The sequence below is a fragment of the Notechis scutatus genome, unplaced genomic scaffold (genome assembly GCF_049901735.1).
Source record: "Notechis scutatus isolate UNSWTSFEM ecotype Mainland unplaced genomic scaffold, rNotScu1.2 NSCUCTG101, whole genome shotgun sequence".
Lineage (NCBI taxonomy): Eukaryota > Metazoa > Chordata > Lepidosauria > Squamata > Elapidae > Notechis > Notechis scutatus.
In genome coordinates, this window is record NW_028262997.1 from 32501 (window position 1) to 47356 (window position 14856).

General features: G+C 45.1%; 3 protein-coding genes across 5 annotated transcripts in view; 2 read left to right on the top strand and 1 right to left on the bottom strand.

Annotated features, from left to right (window-relative positions):
• Window positions 1-14856, bottom strand: part of LOC148128723 (ATP-dependent chromatin remodeler CHD2-like) — a 47888-nt gene that overhangs the window by 14601 nt on the left and 18431 nt on the right. The gene's annotated exons all lie outside the window — the stretch shown is intronic.
• LOC113432466 (GTPase IMAP family member 7-like) overlaps window positions 1-14856 on the top strand; it is a 33885-nt gene that overhangs the window by 11575 nt on the left and 7454 nt on the right. The window contains exon 4 of the mRNA XM_087948476.1: window positions 1-640. This exon is cut by the window's left edge and continues 394 nt beyond it. Coding sequence (XP_087804602.1) covers window positions 1-268 — 268 coding nt within the window. The 3' untranslated portion in view covers window positions 269-640. The remainder of the gene's footprint in view (window positions 641-14856) is intronic.
• LOC148128724 (ATP-dependent chromatin remodeler CHD1-like) lies at window positions 6675-11457 on the top strand. The gene is made up of 6 exons (XM_087948467.1): window positions 6675-7139; window positions 8252-8364; window positions 9043-9142; window positions 10498-10628; window positions 10715-10775; window positions 11413-11457. Exons 1-6 carry the CDS (start codon window positions 7077-7079, stop codon window positions 11455-11457), a joined length of 513 nt encoding a protein of 170 aa, XP_087804593.1. The 5' UTR covers window positions 6675-7076.

Consider the following 14856-nt stretch of genomic DNA (forward strand, 5'->3'; position numbering starts at 1 on the left):
GGAGGGCGAAACCCTGGAGAGGTTCATCGCCGAAGGCAACATGGGCCTGATGGAGCAGGTGGACCAGTGCGGCAACCGCTTCCTGGCCTTTAACAACGAGGCTGAAGGCGCAGAGTGCGAAGCTCAGGTGGGCCAGCTGATGGCCATGATTGATGCGCTGGTGGAGAAGAACCGCGCCGCGCCGTGCTACACGGAGGAGATGATGAAGGCTGACAAGGAGCACTTGGCCAAAAAACAGCACTCTTCCTGGCTGTCTCCTTTCCTTTGAGGATGGATTAAGAAAGAAAGAAAGAAAGAAAGAAAGAAAGAAAGAAAGAAAGAAAGAAAGAAAGAAAGAAAGAAAGAAAGAAAGAAAGAAAGAAAGGATGGTAGAAGAAAGAGAAGGAAGGAAGGAAGGAAGGAAGGAAAGAAAGAGAAAGGAAAGTAAAAGAAAGATGAAAAGAAAGAAAGGAAGGCAGAAGAAAGACAGATAGATAGATGGAAACAGAAAAGAATGAATGAAAGAAATAGAAAGAAAGGAAGGTAGAAGATAGATAAATAGATAGATAGATAGAAAGAGAAAGAAAAAGAAAGAAAGAAAGAAAGAAAGAAAAAGAAAGAAAGAAAGGGAAAGGAAGGTAGAAGAAGGAAAGAAAGGAAGGTAGAAGATGATAGATAGATAGATAGATAGATAGATAGATAGATAGATAGATAGATAGATAGATAGATAGATAGATAGATAGATAGATAGGATAGTAGATATAGACAGATGATAGAGATAGATAGATAGAAGAGACAGATCTGGATGGATAAAAGATAAGAGATAGATAGATAGAAAGATAGATAGATAGAAAGAAGAAAGATGGAAAGAAAGGAAGGAAGGTAGAAGAAAGATAGAAAGAAAGAAAGGAAAGAAAAAGAAAAAAGAAAGAAATGGAAAGGAAGGTAGAAGATAGATGGATAGATAGATAGATAGATAGATAGATAGATAGATAGATGGATGGTAGAGATATAGACAGATGATAGAGATAGATAGATAGATAGAGACAGATCTGATGGATAGAAGATAGAAGATAGAGATAGATAGATAGATAGATAGATAGATAGATAGATAGATAAGAAGGTAGATAAGATAGAGATAGATATGGATGGAAAGAAGATAGAAGATAGATAGATGATAGATAGATAGATAGATGATAGAGAGATAGATAGATAGATAGATAGATAGATAGATAGATAGATAGATAGATAGATAGATAGATAGATAGAGAGAGAGAGAAAGAAAGAAAGAAAGAAAGAAAGAAAGAAAGAAAGAAAGAAAGAAAGAAAGAAAGAAAGAAAGAAAGAAAGAAAGAGAAAGGAAGGTAGAAGAAAGAAGAATACCAACAAGCCATTTCTACCAAGCTCTACCAATCTACTCAGGAAAACCCCAAATCAGAGTTTCCTTCTTTTCCACCTCAAGTCCGGAAGTTCGGAAGTTCTCCCTGTGGAAACAAAAGTCCTTGTATCCTTTTCTCTAATCCAAACTGTTGGTTGTGGGGTTTTTGCCCTTTCCGCCAACTCCATCGACTTCGCCACCGGACGTCCCCAGCGTTCCACCAACGGGTTCCTTCCGAAACGGATCTAGGCCCAAACCAGCTGGAGTCCCCTCTTCCACATAGCAACTAACTTAGTAGACCAGCGGCAATACGGTGGACAGAATACACCCGTGAGGCGAACCGATGGCAACGGCATGCCCCTCTATGGAGGCTCAGACACAACCGCCCCCGCCATTTCCCTGGGCTGCTCCCTCAGCAGCCCCCAGGAAGGTCAAGAACGACCCCCCAGGATTTCAGAAGTTGGTATGTTCCAAAGACTCTCTGCCTGCCCAGAATCTCCCTGTCCAAGTGGATCAGCCCGAAGAAGCAGCAAAAGGTCTCAGCTAATAAAAAATATACCCCATTGCCATGACTGTGGTGGTCTCCCATGGAAAGAATGAGACACAAGCGTGTGTACTCGAGATGGGAGCCCAGAATAAAATTCTAGTGCTTCCTTTTATTTAGATTTTTGTACATAGTCAGCATAATTACATTGTGGCTTAATAATTAGATATAGTAAAGGCTTGTTTGCAGTTGTCTAAGCTGCCTCTTTATTTGTATTTGTTCTTATTGTTCTCTTTTCCTTGCACTATCTTAGTAACCTTTAGACAGGCATGAATGTATAAGGCATTATATTAATCATTGCTCAAGCTCAGGTCAAAGTTTATTCCCACATCTTCCCTGTTTTAGTTTTTTGATGATCACGGATGCCTCGGTAGCTTTTCGCCATCTGCAACAGCAATTCTCCTTCCGTAGGCTTCACCTGACACATTCCTAAAAGTCCAGGGAGACATTGAATACAACAGCATACACAGAGAGAAAATATAATAAGCAATATCGCTCCAACAATTAGGTGATGAATCCATGAACCATCTGGCAACCAGGACCAAAGTGCAGACCACACGTCCAGTCCCTCACCCTCCGATTGTAATGGATTCTCCTTCAGGGTTTGTTCCATATGCTGTATAGTAGCTGTAATGTTTGGAGAATAATCAGAGATATACATGCAACAATGCGTATGAATCACAGCGCAAACTCCCCTTGCGCAGCCAAAATAGTGTCCACCGCATATCTGGTTTGCAGGACAAAGTCAAGGATTTTTCCTTGCTCTTCTTCAAGCAGCTTTTAGCGTTTTAATGGTGTCTTTAAACATAGTAACTGTCCAATTGTTTAAACAATGCAAATCTCTATAGTTCATCATGACTCCTAAAGGAGGAATAACTCCAGTAGTCATGAGTCAAAACAGAGTTTACTTCCGTTGCAGAACGTGCATTGCGGATATGAGCAGTCCCCAATGATTTTTGAATGAAATGAGATGGGATTACTTTCCCAAAGGTGCAGACCCCTTTCCATCGTGCTGGCATGCGATCATAGGCCATCCGTTCACACAGCAACCATAGATTTGCTCCCAGGAGATGACCAACCTTATTTGGTTCAGCATAGATTAATTGTGCAAAGGATTCCATTAACATAGCCAAATAAGTGGAAGATGGTGTGTATTTCCCATTCGCACATTTGGGCAACCGGTTGCTGTCCTCCGTGGTGGGACAACTTGTGGCAGGAATATATGGGCACCCATTTTCATTGATCAAAGATGTGATAGAAAATTTAGTGATATTATGCACAAAGTAAGTGAGATTTTTTGTTTTCATGTCATCCGGATAAACCCGACTTCCATTGCTAATAACAATTGTTTTGTTGCAAAACGGATATGTTCCCAAGTAAGTCATATTTTTTACTGTCTCATTGTGGGTCCAGCAGATACCCGCCACCTCTTGGATTCGGCTTCCAAGGTGTAAGGTATTTGTGTTACTTGTAGTCCAACTGTTAGACCACGTCCCTGAACAACCATAGCATTGTCCCTTATACCAGTCACCTTCGGCCAGAGGTACTGCAACCATTGGAAGCCCTGATGTTTTGTGAGTTGGCATGTGCATACATACCCAACAATCAGTTTTATTATGAAGGTTTGCTAGCTTCTCCATGTCCTGGATCAACGTGTTTTTTTTTCCATTCCCCCAAATCCATCCCCTTGCCCCTTTGGCTGATGATAAGGACGCACACAGCGAGCAGGAACCCAAACAACTGTCCCCTCATCTTCAATGGCAGCGTATCCTCGGCCCCAAGTTATCAGCGGGACAGGTCCTCTCCACGTTGGATCTGGTAGTCTCCTATACCGAACTTTCGGTCTTGGCGTACCTGCAGAAGGGGAGGAAGCAAAATGCCTACTGGCTGCCGTAGCAGCAGGAGATCCTGTCATGTTTAAAAAATTTAAAGTGTATAATGTAATATTAAGAATGTTTTGTATGTAAGGCAAACCATATCCATCCACTTCCCCCGTTTTTGTTTTTATGTGAAGGAGTGTTATACGGACTAGAAGTTGGCTCAATGTGTCCTAATTGTAGCTGCTCAGCTACCAATTGATGTAAAGCTATAAGCTTTTCCTTTTGGAAGTGGCCATTGGTCAATCCAGACTGGCTGAGAGGTTAACAATTGTAATTTTTCCATTATCCAATAACAATTTTTGTGCGAAATTGTGACAGCAAATCTCTACCCCACAAGTTTATATGCAGGGGCAACACAAGAGGTTGAATACTTGCAGTCTCGCCAGTTTCTCTATGCAATGCCTTCAACCAATGTACACTACATCTTGCAAACTGCATACCACCTACTCCACGAACAGCTGGAGAGTCCTCAAGTGCCCATTCATTTGGCCATTCCTTTTGGCGTATCACAGAGACATCTGCTCCGGAATCTATAAGGCCAGAAAATGATTTTTCCTGAATTTCAATTGTCATTTTTGGTTGGTCTGTAGTCAAATATTTTGTCAGCGCTAGCAATTCTGCAGCAACTGGAGAACTGGCCATTTCAGTGGACCCAAAACTGTCAGTTCGTGGGATCCCAATTAAAGGATTCATAGGAATGTATGGAAGCAATAATAACTGGGCAATATATTCACCGGCCATTAATGATGTAGGAGTATCAGTGTACAATTGTATCTTAATGACCCCTCTATAATCTTGATCAATAACTCCTGGAATAACAAAAAATCCTTTTTTGATGCAGAAGACCTGGGAAGTACCAATCCCACTGTTTTTTCTGGCAGTGGCCCATGCAAATGAGTGTCCTCAATGTACACTTGATTAGGAAAAGTCACATTAATTGAGTTCAACATTTTTAAACCCAAACCTGCACTCCTAGCAATTGCAGGCGATGCTTTTGTGACAGCCTTGGGAGCGGGGCTAGCTGCACGCCCCAAATTTAGTTTCCCTGATTTTGGTTCTGATCAGAGCGACATTGATTTGCCCAATGAAACCCTTTTTTGCATTTTGGACAGACCGATTTCGGGCGAATGTCCTTAATTTTGTTTTTGTTAAATGCCATTCCCCCCCCCAGGGGCACGGCACTGAGCTTTAAAATGGCCAGGTTTCCCACAATTAAAACAATTCCCTGTAGGTTTCATCCCTTTTTGTAATGCCATAGCCAAAGTCTCCATGTTGTAAGCCTGAGAACCCACCACTGCACATGCCTTTAACAGATCAGCCAGAGTAACCTCACCTCTAGCCACCAAAGGCTGTAAGATATGCTTGCAGTCAGCGTTTGCATTTTCAACTGCCAATTTCAGCAAAAGTTCCTTTGCTGCTTCTTCATTAGATATTTGTCTGGAAATAGCCAACTGTAGCCTTTCCACAAAATCGTTATAAGACTCAGATGCTGTTTGCTTAATTTGAGAAAAAGACTGTGCTGGGGTTCCCACATCCTGGATGCGGGACAACGCCCCAAGGACAGCTGCCATAACCACTGGAAATACGTGATCAGGCAAATTAGCAGCTTGATCAGCAGTGGATTCAAACAAGCCTGCTCCATAGATTTGGTCTGGTGTATACAGCCCTCCTGAATTCCGTCCCCTAGTGATAGCTTCTCTTTGATATTCTGAATCAAAAACCACATACTGAGTAGAACTCAATATCATTCTCATTAAATCTTTCCAGTCATTAGGAATCATGCGTGAGGTAGCCAAACTTGTCAGGAGCCCCTTTGTAAAAGGACTTTGAATACCATAATCTTTAACGGCTTTCTTGATTTCCCTAAGTACCGCCAAAGGAATCGGAACCCATTCAGCCTGCAGATTGCCTTGAGCATTCATTTGCCTATTAACTGGAAACAAATTCATCTGGGCAATCTCATCAGGCTCTAATTTCCCTTCATTGAAAGCCTGATGCATCATTGCTTGAACTTTCCCCATTTGTGGCTGGGTTTTATCCTCCACAGGCGTAGGCGCTGTTGGAGGTGAGAAAGCATACTCCAGTTTAGAAGTTGGGGGGTGCAACACAACTCGTTCATAAGGAGGAGGTTCTGCTAAAGGTTTTAAAAGAGGTTGTTGCTGGGTCTCTAAAGCAGTCATAACAACCTTCCAATATATCAAAATTTCAGCTGTTGCCCGTGGCTTTTCATGAAGGATAGTTCCAATTTTCCTCCACGTGTCTAATTTTAAAGAGCCCTTCTCTGAATACCAGGGACATTGCCGCCAGATCTCTTGCAGCAGCTCTTTCACATTACCTTTTGAAAGAACTATTTGCTCCCCCCCCAGAGGGTTTAAAGATAAAGAAATTTGTCCTGACTAACTTCAGCAGCTCACTAACATGACGTTCCTGTGGCTGAGAGAGTTTCCCCCCCATGTTCCTTGAAAAAAATCCTATTGTCCAGCAATAGTTAAGTACGTACTTTACCTATTCCAGGCGAGGAAACACGGAAGTCCGAACATGTACCACCTGCAGTGAATCACGTCGGGGTCACCACTTGTGGTGGTCTCCCATGGAAAGAATGAGACACAAGAGTGTGTACTCGGGATGGGAGCCCAGAATAATTTCCAGTGCTTCCTTTTATTGAGATTTAGTACATAGTCAGCATAATTACATTGGGGATTAATAATTAGATATAGTATACGCTTGTTTGCAGTTGTCTAAGCTGCCTCCTTGTTTGTATTTGTCCTTATTGTTCTCTTTTCTTTGCATTACCTTAGTGACCTTTAAACAGGCATGTATGTATAAAGCATTATATTAATCATTACTCAATCCTAGGCCAAAGTTTATTATACCCACACGAGAGAGCGGCTGGTCCAGAGCCTCCTAGCTGGCTTGGCACCCCAGGCAGGACTGGAACTCAGGGCCCCCTGGGATCCAACTACCACCCCACCCGACTGACTCTTGTGAGATCCACACGACCCACTGAACCCGGTCTCTTCCCCAGTGGCTGCATTCACACCTGCACCTTTTAACTGTGATGACCCAAAGGCAACCCAGTCAGATAATCAGTAGGAGTCCCTTTATTAGCTCCAACTTTGCCCCCAATGTCGTGGTTACCTTCTGGGCTGGAGGAAAACTCTCCCAGGAACAGCCTTGGGCTGCAGAGAATCAAGACCAAAACGTGGTCAACAAACACTGTAACTAGAAGTCCAATCAAGGCAAGAGGAGGTCATCAGTTCGGCAGGGCAGGAGAAGGAATTCCAGACTTGAAGGCATGGCAATAACTCAACACGGTTGGGAAGACGCCAGGAACACAGATAAGCAAAGTCAACACAAGGTAAACTCACGTTTGCTCCCAGCAGACACCGCACTCAGCTTGCATCTCTTTTAAACTCTCTTCCCAATGGGGTGAGCCTGTGGTGCCGGTGCCTCGAATGCCCCCTGCCACCTCTTAGCGTCCCCAAGGGGGCCGTCAGAGGGGCACTAAGAGGCAGCAGGGGGGCGTTCAAGGTACCGGCCCTGCAGGCTCACCCCATTGACTGTTGCACCACTCCAGAGCCGGTGCCTGGAATGTGGTCACGGCGGCTTTGCTCTAATTTCCCAATGTGCTGCCGTATTCGAGGTGCCAGTTTCGGAGTAGTGCAACAGTCAATGGGGTGAGCCTGTGGGGCCGGCACCTTAAACACCCCCCCTGCCATCTCTTAGTGGCAGGAGGATGCTGCAACGGCCATAAGGGTCATAAGTCACTTGGTTCAGTGCCGCTGTAGCTTCTCATGGTTGTAAGTCGAGGGCTGCCTCTTTCATGAAACGATCGGTCCCTCTGGATCGAAACAAAAGCTCCCTTCCTCCACCTGAATGAATTCGCCTCAAGAAAGGTGGGGAACCTCTCGCACCGTCTCCAAGATTTTAGGGCCTCCCCAGACGAGCATTAAATCCCATCCTGAACTCTGGATCGCTTTCGCTTGCTTGTACTTGCCCAGCCAACTGGGGCTGGAGACCGTGTGGCTCCAGGTGTTTCTCTGGATACACCTCAGGTTCCTTCGCCCTCTCGCTTTCTTCCCCTTCTCAGTTAAGGTGGCTGACATGCTGGAAAGCCAAACACGGTCCCTGGCAGGTTCATCTCAACGGAAAAGGACTTTTCCCACAACCAGTTTACCTCTAACACAGGAGAATTGTAGATCTTCTGAGAATGGGATGAAAAGAGAGAGTCTGCTTTGCAAGAGTGGAACCTCCCACTCCAACGTTGTCCTCTCTGTAGCCTGGTGACTTGTCTTGGGAACGGGGAAGACTCCTCTGGCTGCCATTTTGAGTGGGTGCCCACAGCAGATCCCCTCCCCAGATTCAAATGGGCCCCTAGCCTCAAAAGGTTGCCTCAATCGGGGTCTCCCTTTCCTCGCCTTCCTTCTGATGTGCGACTCACATGGAGCTTTGCTTTTTCTGTCTCCCAAGTGCAAAGAGCTGATGAGCCCAGTGAAGAAGTCCCTGAAGCATCTGGATGAGCCAGAAAAAAAGCCATTAGAGAGGAAGAGCAGCTGGAGCAAAGTCGGAGTTGCCTGCTCAAGGTAGGAGACCACATGGCTGAATGTTTGAAAATCCACCCTGAACAGGAAGTTCTTGAAGAATGGAGACGGTGATTTGCCTGCCCACCAATTCTGCAATCTCCCTCTCTCCCTCCCTCCCTCCCCCCTCTCTCTTGTCCAGATGTTGCAGTCAGATTTGCGAGTCAGGAGTCTTTTTGAGTTTGGAGGTCTAGGGGAAGAAGAGGCAGAACCTGGGGATGGAGTTAAAAGAGGAATCGCCTAGAATCTCTACATAGCCACAAGCAAACAGTCCAACTCCCCTTGAATACCTGCTGCAATGCCTCAAATGAGATGCCGTCTCCAATTGTTGAATTCCCCTATGTGGAAATATGTTGTTAAATATGAGTGTTAAAAACAAAATCCACATTTTAGTCCAAACCCCTAGAAAACCACAATACCGGCATTTGCAGTAGTCAAGAAAAGTAGCAGACTGGTCATGCCATGCTTGCATCAAACTCTGCAGACTTTATCTTGGGAGTCTTCATCACTCAAGTTTGAAGTAAGACATTTTTGTGTAAGAGGGAACTTTTGGGCCCCAGAAGAAAGCATCTCTCCATCACTGCTTCTTTGGGGCATCTCTTTCCTCCGGCATGAAAAGTCTGGGCTTCTGGCCCAGCTCCTAAAAAGAGAAAATTAAAATAGCTGTTCACCTCCTTTCAGGAATCTATGGGTATTTGCCTCCAAGTTTACTGAATTTAACACCAAGAAAGTACATAAGTTGTACAAGATGACTAGCAAAAAGCAAGCCCGGGAACAGAAGGTAAGAACAGAGGTGTGTGTGTGTGTGTGTGTGTGTGTGTGTTGTGTGTGTGTGTGTGTGTGTTGTGTGGTAGAATGAAAGGGATACAAATATAAATAAAGAGAAGGAAGGAAAGGGAACATTTTGTGCAAAAGAAAACCTCAGGAACGAGAGGAATTCTGGTTGAGACTTTTAGGTGGGACTGTGCTCTTTCTTTCTTTCTCTTTCCTTTCTTTCTTTCTTTCTTTCTTTCTTTCTTTCTTTCTTTCTTTCTTTCTTTCTTTCTTTCTTTCTTTCTTTCTTTCTTTCTTTCTTTCTTTCTTTCTTTCTTTCTTTCTTTCTTTCTTTCTTTTGCTCCTGGCTCTGCCATTGCTGTGTTAAGAGCCAGGCGTTGGGTTGTAGAAGAGAGGAGGAGAAATCCTATCTTTAGGAGAGGGAAGACTGTCAATGCTCAGGAGACACAGGTTGGGGATCAAAGCCGTGGAGTCTTCTGGACACTCCTTGATGGGATTGGAATTCTCGGTGAGTCTCCAGCTCCTTTTGCTGGACTTGGCCCTTTATTAACCAATCAGAATAGAGCTGGAAGGGGCCTTGGAGGTCTTCTAGTCCAACCCCCTGCTCAAGCAGGAGACCCTATACTGGGGGTGGGATTCTACCAGTTCAGACCGGTTCTATAGAACTGGTTGTTATGATTCTGCACAGTTCGGAGAGCCGGCAAATCGTGCCCCTGGCTGGCCCCGCCCCTCTCCACCCTCCCCTCCCAGTCAGTCTTTATTGCACCTGCCCGACATCACTGACTGCGTCCTTCCCCACCCAGTCACTCCTGAAGGAATCTTTTCAGGTTCTTTTTCCCTTCCCGATGATCAGCTGTGCCGGGATCCCCCTCGCTGTCTTACTGCTTTGCCCAGGACGCTTCCCTGAGGCCCAGGAGGCAAAAGGGGGTGTGGGATGTGTATGTATGCTGCGCGCCCCGCCCTGTGCTCCGTTTTGTGCCTTCTTGGGCCCCAGGGAAGACTTCTGGGAGCAAAAACGCCCCCCAGGAGGCTTCCCTGAGGTCCAGGAGGCCCAAAAACAAGGGGGGTGCTGAAAAAAGAAGCCACGCCCACCCAGCCACACCCACATTTGAATCCCACCCCTGCCCTATACCATGTCAGACAAGTGGCTGTCCAATCTCCGTTCATGGACTTACACCCTCTTCTTCTTCTTCAAGTTGCCTGCTGAATGCAACTGTGGGGGTCCCTGGGGTGCCAAAAGGGGCTGGCCTAGCAAACGTTGATGATGAAGACATTTTGGGCCATAAATGAAGAGGTGGGGGGTAGAAAGCCTGAAAGCTTTCACTTTTCTTTCTGTTTGTTTGTTTTCATCCTTTCCTCTAGAAGAGGCCCTCCAATATTCTCCAGTCATCTCTCTCCTCCCCAGCTCTGGTTAATAAGACCCAAATCATTGTTACTGTTGGCCTTTTGAGTTTTCTGATGATGTTTTCAGAAGAAGAAGGAAGAGGCAATGAGTGGCAAAAAAACTCCTGGGCCCAGCCGAGATATTCCGAGATATTCCGAGATATTCCGATATGTCCTGTCTCCTCACCCTTCCCAGATGCACGGACACCCACAAGAGAACCACCCACAGCCAAAGAGAAGACATTGCAGCCAAGCAGGTGAGTGGTTATCAGGCCCGGCCCAGATTGGACCTTCAGGAAAGAAAGACTCGTCTCCATTTGCAGTCGAGTTGCATCTAGTAAAAGGTATGCTTTCACTAAAGTCAAGTGGTCACAGCGAAAGCAAAGCTAGATCTGAGGATTCCTGCATAAACTCGGTAATCTTCCCTTTTTTCTCCCTGGTCATCTACAATCATGTCCACTGAAGGCCAATCATGCAGATAAGGAAGAAAAGTATTTATTTAAAAATATTTTAGGGAGGAAGCAGGGGAATCCCATCTCTTTGCTCACTCACGCCAGACCAACGCAACACTCTTGTATCATAACAAGCAAACATCTGCATCCAGTGGCTACACCATTACGTCTCCTTGCTGAATGGGTGTTGCCCACCATGAAACTGGGATGAAAAGGGCAGAGTTGGACCATGAAAATTAAGCAAATGAACTTGGATTGTTCTTGGTATAAACAAGTGATGGATTTTTCCAAGAAGTTCTAGCTTTGTGGTCTTTGGAGCCATCCAAGGAATAAGGCGGAAAGACAACAGGTAGCTGATAGAAAAAAGCAGAAGGGCCTAGAATGGCAAAATGACCATGTGTGAGATTTAGTATGTGTTAAACTTACTGCACATTCCAAAAAGATAAAATATGAGTGGACCGATGATCAGATTGATGTCCATGCTTGAAGCATAGAAAAACAAGGCTTTGTGTATATCTGGATGTCCTTCGGGTGTTGTGATGGTCAGATAGGGCTCACAGTTTAGGAGCAGACTGAGCTCACTTTCAAAGGTTCCCCTAAAACTTGCGTGTTGTCAATATACACAGCAAACACACCCACACAATATGTCCCCTTCCCAAGAATGGGGACAGACCCACCATGGTGCACTCAAAATAGAAAGGGATCAGGATACGTTTTAGGATGGGAGACTTCTCCTGTGGCCCCTGGACCTAAACCCAAGACAATGTTTCAGAGATTCCTTAGCTCAGGTGTTGTACAAAGAAAAACAGGGGCAGTCGGGCCTAAAGAAGGTGCATCCTGTAAAATGGCGTTTCCAGAACCTTCCCATCTCCGCCTTCATTCCTCAAATGAAACAATGGCATTGTTTATGGAGCCTACCCATCTTCTGGGAAACGCACAGCCTAATTTTTTGCATGAATTGCCGGTCAATTTGAGTGAGCTTCCTGACAATAATTGATTTAGAACTTGTTGGTTGTTTCGGCCAAGATTCGGGAGGCTTTGAGTTCTAATCCTCCCTCAGGCAGGAAAACTTCCTGGGGGACTTTGAGCGGATCACCAGGAGACTTTTGAATTCCAGTCCCGCCTTAACTCTTATTGAATTTGGGGTGGGAAATTTGGAAACATTTTCTCAGATTAATGTGAGATACTAAAATTGGAGATTCCTAGAGTGTGAGATGGCCGAGTGTCCAATGTTGTGGGTAGTGATGGAGGAAAGTGAAATTGTGGGATAATCGCTGTGGTGGGGATCAAATTTTTTTACTACTGGTTCTGTGGGCATGGCTTTGTGGGCGTGGCTTTGTGGGCTTTGTGGGCGTGGCTTTGTGGGCTTTGTGGGCATGGCAGTGGAAAGTTACTTCAAAAGCCCATTCCTTCCTCTCCCGACTAACCTGCTTTCCAGCTCCGTTCTCCTGTGCAGGGCAACCAATCCAGCCGATCAGCTGGGACTCAGTGGGAGGCAGAGAAGAGATGGGGGGAGGCCAGTCAGAGGCGGTATTTGCCAGTTCTCCGAACCACTCAAAATTTCCACTACCAGTTCTCCACAACTGGTCAAAACCTACTGAATTCCACCTCTGGATAAACGCCTCTTCCATGTGGCACAAAGCCACAAGTCTCGCCTTCTTCTACTGCTTGTGCAAGAACCAGAGGGATTTGTGTGAATCTTAGACTGACCTTCTTCTGATCCACCAGAGCTTTTCTTATCTCCTTAAAATGGAATTTGCAAAGGGATCCTATTCGCAGTTAGGAGCCTTTATGAGACATAAAAATTGATTCCCAATTGATCAGCAATCTCTGTGGTTGGAGAGCAGAGCAGCTTCCATGGGTGCCTCTTCCTAGAAACCTAGAAGTCCCCCCCCCACTTATTCAGCCCCTTCTTGGACCTGGATGAACATTATGCAGCATTGGAGGTTTGTGACCTGGTCAATGATGCGGCTGCCTTGAGACAGGATCCCTGCAACCTCCTCCTGGGAAGAGTCCCAAGGTCCCCTTTCTCTGGACATCTTCTCCAGCCCTTCACAGATGAGACAGGCTTGGAGGAGGAGCAGAGAAATGCTTTAGGTACAAATTGTAGAGTGGAAAATTAAAGAGCCTGAAAACGGCTATTTTATTTCTCTGGTTGATGAAAGAAAAAAATATACAGTGGAAATTTCTTTACACACTTCATTTTTTTATTTCCTTTTTTTTTTTTTGCTGTGAAGTACATACAATCCCAAACTGAAATCCCAGACAGCTGTTCTGCTGAATTCTTTCTGCAAAGGAGGTTTTATCAGGAAATCAAGAAAGACTCATATAAGAGGGATGAAGATTTCCCTCCTCAGCTGGGAGCCAGTCAAGCATGGCATTTCACATCATTCTGGCATTTTTAGGGAGAGGATCAGGCAACCAGGCTGGTGTTTGGTTCCCACAGCTTCCTCCTGACCTCTTTTCCTACACATTCTCTCACCACCCACCCACATGTTTAGCTGCTGTCAGTGGGAACAAGTGCGTCAATCGTTTTTTATAAGGTATCATGTTCAGTAGCTGTTGCTGAACAGCTGAATTCCTCTGAATTTTACAGCGGTCTCTTTAGCAATATTTATTGAAAGGGGAGAATTCCAGTCGTTCAACAATTCCCCATTTTGAAACATATAGATATCATTTTCTTTGACTCCTGCATACTATCAAAATGGAAATCAAATAAAAGAAACATGAACAATTCTTCCACTATCATAATGATGTTATATCTCATGTTTTTACATTTGTTCTGGCTGTGAGATGCTCCTTTGTGTTCAGCTCTGGCCTCAGAAGGATAATGTAGCACTTGGGGATGAAGATGCAGACCAGCAGACCAGCACTGGAGGCCAGGATGGAGAAGACCTGCACAGCCACCATGTGTTTCCCTTTGGTGCTCAGGTAGGTGGGCACAAAAGTCACCCAGACACTGCAGAAGACCAGCATGCTGAAGGTGATCAACTTGGCTTCGTTGAAGGCCCCAGGCAGATTCCTGGCCAGGAAAGCCACCGTGAAGCAGACGGCAGCCAGGAAGCCCATGTAGCTGAGGGTGACGTAGAACATGACAACGGCCCCTTCGTTGCATTGCAGGATGATCTCTCCAGGCTGGGAGAGGAGGTCAGAGTCAGGGAAGGGGGGGAGAAACTCCCAGCCAGATGGAGCAGATGATAACTTGGACACCAGAAGAAGACAGGATGATGGAGTTGGCCAAGCTCTTCCCCAACCATTTCTTTGCTCGGTTTCCTGGTTTTGTGGCCAGGAAAGCCAGCACCACCATGATGGTTTTGGCCAAGAGAGAAGAAACGGCAACTGAGAAGATGATGCTGAAGACCGTTTGTCGGAGAAGGCAGGTGGCTTTCCTTGGTTGACCAATGAAGAGAGAAGGAGACAAGAAGCAAAGCAGGAGGGAGACCAGGAGGATGTAGGAGAGGTCCCGGTTGTTGGCTTTGACAAGGGGAGTTTCTCGGTATTTAATGAATATGATTAAAACAAGGCCTGTGGTTAGGAACAAGAATAGGGCAAAAGAAACCAGGATGATGCCCAGAAGTTCTTCATAAGACAGGAAGGTTATAACTTTGGGGATACATTGGACTCTTTTTTTATTTGGGAATTTATCATCCGGACATTTGGTGCATTTTTCTGTATCTGAGAAAAAAAAAACCAACCCCATATTTCTTTGTCCTTTGCATTTCAAGATATATTGTACATTCTTTGGGAACAAGTGATTATCAGGAGCATTTTCTGGGATGGATTTCTTAATATCTCCAGAGACAAAAAATAAGTTTATCACTTTTAAAAAAAATATAGCTACGGTATATTTTTGATAGGCTGTGAAATTGAGGGAAGCTTTGGACTT